General features: G+C 48.3%; 1 protein-coding gene across 2 annotated transcripts in view; it reads left to right on the forward strand.

The window, feature by feature from the left end:
- Positions 1-7,137, forward strand: part of grk3 (G protein-coupled receptor kinase 3) — an 87,317-nt gene that overhangs the window by 78,820 nt on the left and 1,360 nt on the right. For both annotated transcript variants that reach the window (XR_002170606.1, XM_019890196.1), the window contains exons 3-19: positions 671-744; positions 839-940; positions 1,128-1,202; positions 1,274-1,335; positions 1,421-1,472; positions 1,961-2,052; positions 2,295-2,394; positions 2,468-2,546; positions 2,985-3,115; positions 3,189-3,283; positions 4,113-4,220; positions 4,435-4,501; positions 5,659-5,759; positions 6,042-6,108; positions 6,183-6,278; positions 6,383-6,545; positions 6,819-6,955. Coding sequence is in view for 1 of the 2 variants with exons in the window: in XM_019890196.1 (XP_019745755.1) it covers positions 671-744; positions 839-940; positions 1,128-1,202; positions 1,274-1,335; positions 1,421-1,472; positions 1,961-2,052; positions 2,295-2,394; positions 2,468-2,546; positions 2,985-3,115; positions 3,189-3,283; positions 4,113-4,220; positions 4,435-4,501; positions 5,659-5,759; positions 6,042-6,108; positions 6,183-6,278; positions 6,383-6,545; positions 6,819-6,955 (1,601 nt within the window). In the remaining variant the exon portion in view is untranslated. The remainder of the gene's footprint in view (positions 1-670; positions 745-838; positions 941-1,127; positions 1,203-1,273; positions 1,336-1,420; positions 1,473-1,960; positions 2,053-2,294; positions 2,395-2,467; positions 2,547-2,984; positions 3,116-3,188; positions 3,284-4,112; positions 4,221-4,434; positions 4,502-5,658; positions 5,760-6,041; positions 6,109-6,182; positions 6,279-6,382; positions 6,546-6,818; positions 6,956-7,137) is intronic.

Here is a 7,137-nt window from a genome sequence, read left to right on the forward strand (position 1 = left end):
GAACACACACACACACACACACACACACACACACACACACACACACACACTCCCCACCTCCATGGAGGCAGTCGCCATGGCAACAGCAAATCTATCTCGATAGGCAATGTGTGATCTTTTTATTAGCCCCGCCCCTTTTGCTCAGATCATCTCCCGTTGACTTACACGTGTTTGCCTATTCAACAACAGTATCAATCAGGCTTTTCATTCATGTGTATGTGTGTGTGAGTGTGTTTTTGCTGGTAAAAACAAAAAGCAGAATTATTTGGGCTCTTGATGTGTGTGTATGCGTGCATGTTTGAGTTTTGTTGTTGGTGTTTGTTTGTTTTGGTGTTTCTACATGTGTGTGATTGTGTGAGGAGCATTTCTACCTATTAAGGCACTCACAGCACTTCACACTGGGAGACGACCTCTCTTCCTCTGAGCCTAAAATATGTGTCAGCATTTGGATGCGTGCGTAGACGTGTGTTTTTATTTGTGTGTCTGCATGGTTATGTGTGTGTGTGTGTGTGTGTGTGTGTGTGTGTGTGTGTGTGTGCTGGCGTGTGTCTGGTGGTGTCATTGTAGGAGCGTCTTCATCAGAATGTCTTCTGCCAGCTGTCAATCATAAGTGAACTGGAAGTACAGTATGCGTGTCGCGTAATGATGATGTCATCTGACCTGTCGGCAGGCTTCCTCCTATTCAAGGACTTTTGCATGAACGAGATCGACGAGGCCGTCCCACAGCTCAAGTTCTACGAGGAAGTTAGTAGCTCACTGTTTGGCGCTATAGACTGGGGCAGGAAGTGACCTGACGCTGACTTCCTGTCTCCGTTCTGGTCTTGTCTTGTGCTCACAGATAAAAGACTATGAAAAGCTGGACTCGGAGGAGGAAAGACTCAGTCGCAGTCGGCAGATCTATGACGGATACATCATGAAGGAGCTGCTATCGTGTTCACATGTGAGTTGTACTGCTAGTTGTGTTCACTGGTCTGGGTTCTAGCCGTAGCCCTGGTTCAGGTCCTGAACCTGGTCCTGGCCCATACACTGGGATTGGTCCCTGTCCTGGACCTTGGACTGGTTCTTCCACATGTCCCCCGTTGTTGTTGTCTCTCCACTGACCAGCTTGCGCCTTGGTTTCCTTTCAGCCGTTCTCCAAAAAAGCCGTGGACCATGTCCAGAGTCATCTGGCCAAGAAGCTGGTGCCCCCAACCCTCTTCCAGGTAGCCCACACCTCCAAGCCTCCAACATTTGCATTACGCTAATACGCCGACTAACGTATGTCCCCCGACAGCCCTACATCGTGGAGATCTGCGACAGCCTACGAGGGAAGATCTTCCTTAAGTTCATCGAAAGGTGAGAGAGCAACAGCGTCAGCGTATAAGCCGCGCTAGCTGCTGCTTTGCTGACCCCGCCCCCTCCGTCTCTCTCTCACACACAGCGACAAATTCACAAGATTTTGCCAGTGGAAGAATGTGGAGCTCAACATCCACGTGAGTAGCGCGACTTCACTTCCTGGCAAATTTACACAAGAAAGGACGAACAGCAATAGTGTTGGACCTACCATTGGATGGAGGCTTTTAGTTAAAGAATAAGACGAAAAAAAACACATTCACGCATCCCTTGCTGCATCGATAGGGACCTTTCACAATTAAAGCTCGCTTAAGAGGATGAGATGCTTTGAATCTGAAAGTAAAAGAGGGGAGGGAACTTGATGGATCCAAAATTAACCCATACTTTTGTTTTCTAAGATCGAAGTGAACTCTGATGCTTTTAATTTCAAAGTAAAAGAGGGGGGGGAATGCAGATATGAATTAAATGTCATGAATTTCTGAATTCATTAGTCACAGTCCCAAAAATTAAGCCCGCTGTGTCAATTGACAACTTTCACAATAAAAGCCTTTTCAGGACGAAAATGACGTGTGCCACGCTTTTAATCTGAAACTCAAGCGGGAAGTGTTTTTATGTGCTTTGCGTGCAGCTGACGATGAACGACTTCAGCGTCCACCGCATTATCGGCCGCGGCGGCTTCGGCGAAGTTTACGGATGCAGGAAGGCTGACACGGGAAAGATGTGAGCGTGTGAATGTGTACATCTTTGTGTGCAAGTTTGTCTCCTCACGTTTGTTGTATGTGTTGAATTTGTGCAACTGAGCACGTCTGCATGGATATTTGCGTTCTTGTTTGCGTGTGCACATGCGCACGTGACGTGTATGTTCCTATGTGTGTATTTGTCATGTGTGCTCATCTTTGTGTGTCTGCGCCTGTGCGTACGAGTGCGCGTTGTGACGTGTGCGTTTGCGCCCCCCACCGCAGGTACGCCATGAAGTGTCTGGACAAGAAGCGCATCAAGATGAAGCAGGGCGAGACGCTGGCGCTCAACGAGAGGATCATGCTTTCGCTCGTCAGCACCGGGGTGAGCCGGGTTTAGCCGCGTTAGGTTCAGGTGACCGGGTCGCGGGCGGGGCTAACCTCTGACATCTTGGCAGGATTGCCCGTTCATCGTGTGCATGACGTACGCCTTCCACACGCCTGACAAGCTCTGCTTCATATTGGACCTCATGAATGGTAACCGCGGCAACCGCAGCCAGTCACACCACAGCAACTTTATTTAGAACAAAAAACTTTTTGTCTGAGACTTTTTTTGACACTTGGGTCATATTTGTTTGTCATTTTGCAGCAAAATGTAGTTATTTAAAAAAAAAAAAAAATTTTTTTTCTCATGAAATAATATTGATTGTGAATATCAACATGTAAAAAAATATGCATTAAGAAAAGCATTATTTTGAAATTGTATAACATAATTGGTAAAATGATCTCTTGTAAATAGTTGTAAAAAACTATGTAATATATAAAAAGTGCTATTTTTATATATTACAATTTAAAAAATTTGTATTCCATAATTGAGTCATTATTGAACCATGAACTAGAAATAATGCAAACGCGCGTGTTTTTGTTTTAACCCCGACTGCACTTTGTTGTCAAACTTGGATGCGTGTGTGTCAGGCGGCGACCTGCACTACCACCTGTCTCAGCACGGCGTGTTCAGTGAGAAGGAAATGCGCTTCTATGCCGCCGAGATCATCCTGGGCCTGGAGCATATGCACAACCGCTTCGTCGTCTACAGGGACCTCAAGGTAGGTCATGCCCTTAGGATGTTCGCCCAACGCTGTTTATCCAACACTGTTGACACCGCCTCTGCACCCACAGCCCGCCAACATCCTGCTAGACGAGCACGGACACGTTCGCATCTCTGACCTGGGCCTCGCCTGCGACTTCTCCAAGAAGAAACCGCACGCCAGTGTGTAAGTATGGCCCACCTTAGTCGAGTGTGAGATGTCATCATTTTTCCGGCCTCGGATTGGTTTGGTCTGAGGAAAACTTGTCGCGCTCAAGTTGGACAAGCAAAAGACATTGGAAGCACTTGATTAGATGAGAGAACTTTTGCTTTGGTTAGATCAGGTGACGTGTCTTAATATTTTACAAGTGGGGGCTGGGAGCCCTTTGAGACTTTTGGGGTGAAGGGTCACACAAAGGTCACACGAGGACATTTCATTGTCAGCATAATCAGCTGGTGATTGGCATTCATCTTATTTTGATCGATGAAGCGGGGTGGGAGGAAGCGGCAGAGAAACAGGCCAGAGTCCAGATGTCAGGAGGTTTGCCAAAACACTAGCTTGGTTTAACTCAAGTCAAAAAGTAAAGTAAGGTGTGGTTTAAGTCAATGTCAGAGTGTCAAAATGAATCTCCAAAGTGTACGTCTAAGTGTTTCTACAGATGTTGCCTCTCTAATTTCCGTGGGTAGGGCATGGCTCAGGAAAGAATGCCCTACAAAGGAGGTGTCAAGTGTCTGGGGGTCCAGTCCGCCTGCCCTGTGGAAGTAAAGAATGCATTGGCTGCAATTTTCTTTTTCAGTTGATGTAGTTGTTGTTGCAATTTCTCTCCACTGGGGGGCGCACTGCCCACCACTTCAATGACCTTGTGAAATGGACATGTCAGCGAGTTGTGGAAGCTGTCCAGGAAGTTGCCGATTGACGTCTCTCCATACAGCCTGGTTTTTGCCTTTGGTGTGATGTGGTTTCACAATGTGGCGCCGTCTCGTGTAAGTAAGGTTGCGCCTTGGCGTGTTTTCAGGGGCACCCACGGCTACATGGCCCCAGAGGTTCTGCAGAAGGGGACGGCGTACGACAGCAGCGCCGACTGGTTCTCGCTGGGGTGCATGCTCTTCAAGCTGCTTCGGGGGTAAGTCAGCATTTGCCTCGCGCAAGTTTGACAACGTCGCCTTTCGTTTGGGCCCCCCCGTCTACCGCCACCGATTACTGTCTGAGGTTATTTCTATTGAAATCCGTCCCGTCGTATGCAGCATGTCGCTCAACCGGCTTCCTGTCTGGTACCTCCACGCGCACCAGTTGGGAGTGCAACGTTGATGCCCGTGTTTGTGCGTCTCCCCCTTCAGGCACAGCCCGTTCAGGCAGCACAAGACCAAAGACAAACACGAGATTGACAGGATGACGCTGACCATGGTAAGACGCACCAGCACAACAAAAAGCCGCAGGTCTTTCCATTTCACTGCATTTATGTAGTATTCATTTGAAATGGAAGTGGGGGAGGATAAAAATGAATCCATTTCGAAGTGCAGCAATTGATCCGCAAGTGATTGATGATCTTATTTCATGTTGGCAGCTATTTCGATCACGGGTCAAGCGTTGAGAGAAGTTGAAACATTCCGATTTCAGCCTCTCAACTATAAATGTGCAATTACCATGAAAGCTGCCAAATGATCTTTTGCAAACGGATGCTTTTACTTTGGAAGAGGACCGATCCAACATTTTTTTTGGTAGGTTTTTCTGACGCAACCAGTCAGCCGGCCATCATCAGTTCATATTTGTGCATTTTCTGTCCCGCCAATTTGGAGCTGTGTCTTGTTGTAGAACTCATTCACTCCCAAAAACGTATTTAGATGTCTTTTCAGACGCCACACATTTATTTAATCCCAGCTCCATTTTCAGACCCTTTCAGACCCTTTTCAAGTACAGTCAATATAAAATGAGGAGCTGGGATTAAATGTGTGGCGTCTAAAAAGACATCTAAATACGTCTTTGGGAGTGAATGAGTTAATTTGGAGTTCAAATTCAAAAAGTGGTGTTTGATGATCTTTTGTTTTCAAGAACAGTGTATTGTTGCTGGTGTCCTCAGTTGTCTTTTGACGCCGTTGTGATGGTTATTGCAACTTTTTTTGGCAGGGGGTCAGGATCATGATGGACTTGTCCATCAATTTTCATGTCAGGATCCTGTTGCGACTTATTTTTAATTTTTTTTCCCCCCCTTAAACCGAACGCAGGGGTGGCGAGTGAACGAGGGCTTGACTTTTTCACGCATGCCTCTGCGCAACTCGGGTGATCTTTGGCCATTGGCACAAATCTGATTACGCCAAATCGTTTCATCCAGACGAGTAATCGCATTCAGTTGATAATCCTCCCGCTTGGGCGGGATTAAATAAAAATAGCTGTCTTAATGGCGCTCACGTATGTTGAAAGTTCCCATCATGGAATCACATTAGTGACAGTCTTCTCTTTATATTTGTCTTCCACTTCTCCTTCATCTTCCTATTTCACTTTTTCCATCCTCTTCTGTCTCTTCATCCTTTCTCCATTTTCTTTTTCCTCTTTGTCTTGATCAGAACGTGGAGCTCCCCGATTCGTTCACGGCGGAACTGAAGGAACTTCTCGAAGGGCTCCTGCAGCGCGACGTCTCCAAGAGGCTGGGCTGCCAGGGACGAGGGTAACACATGCGCGTCACATATGAAACCCGGTTTACATCAGCTCCCCCGATTTTGAAGTTATCTCGGTGGTTTCTGGGTTAGGATCAAACAGGAGCGAGCTCCTGTTGTCAGGCCCTCTATTGGCGACCAGGAAGCGTTTTATGTTTGCTTGAATCTGTGTCTTTTTTTTTTTTCGTGGGGAGGGGGGGGGGGGTTTGAGTGCTGGTTGCGAATGCGACCCCAGCGCGCCCTCTGCTGGCCGCACCCGGAGTAACCCCATGCTTGTGTGACGTGTCAATCAGAGCGGTGGAGGTCAAGGGGCATCCCTTCTTCACGGGCATGGACTGGCAGCAGGTCTACCTGCAGAAGGTACGTGGCCGCCGTCTTTGGCTCGCTCGCTCGCTCGCTCGCTCGGCGCCCGCTCACCCGAAATGTGTTTGCAGTACTCGCCGCCGCTCATCCCGCCCAGAGGGGAAGTCAACGCCGCCGACGCCTTCGACATCGGCTCCTTTGATGAGGAGGACACCAAGGGCATCAAGGTCGAAACACACACACACACACACACACACACACACACACACACACACACAGCGCTGCGGTCCAAGTCTTTGGTCCCAAATGTGGTGCGTGTTTGTGTCAACAGCTCCTGGACAGCGACCAGGAGCTGTACAAGAACTTCCCGCTGGTGATTTCCGAGCGTTGGCAACAAGAAGTGGCCGAGACCGTCTATGGCGCCGTGAACTTGGACACGGACAAAAATGAGGCCCGCAAGAGGGCCAAAAACAAACAACTGGGCCACGAGGAAGGTCAGGAGCCACCTTGAACACAAACTGACACATTAAAAAAAAAAAAACAACAATAACAATATAAAGATTAAAATATTGTATTTCATTGGAACACCAACATGAAAAACGTTTGCTAGCTTGATGCTAACATCTAATGGGAAACTCCGTGGAAGGGCGAAAAGAAATTAGCGTTGATATTTGTGTCATGACATTCCACCTCCTTTTCCCTCCACTGGTGTCGTCACGTTGTGATGACCTCACACGTTTGTCACTTTTGTGGTTGTCGTCGTGCAGACTACGCGCTGGGCAAGGATTGCATCATGCATGGCTACATGCTGAAGCTGGGGAACCCCTTCCTCACGCAGTGGCAGCGGCGCTACTTTTACCTCTTCCCCAACCGAGTCGAGTGGCGGGGAGAGGGCGAGTCACGGGTCAGTTGCCGCCGCCGCCGCCGCTCGACACAATGCATCCGAGTCATATCCGTCTTCGTGTGTCTGGAAACGCTCTTGCTGTGTGTGCGTGGAAACGCTCTCACTGTGTGTGTGTGTGTGTGTGTGTGTGTGTGTGTGTGTGTGTGTGTGTGTGAGTGTGTGTGTGTGAGTGAGGGGGGGGG

Source organism: Hippocampus comes, unplaced genomic scaffold (assembly GCF_001891065.2).
Source record: "Hippocampus comes isolate QL1 unplaced genomic scaffold, H_comes_QL1_v1.1 scaffold185, whole genome shotgun sequence".
Taxonomy (NCBI): Eukaryota; Metazoa; Chordata; class Actinopteri; order Syngnathiformes; family Syngnathidae; genus Hippocampus; species Hippocampus comes.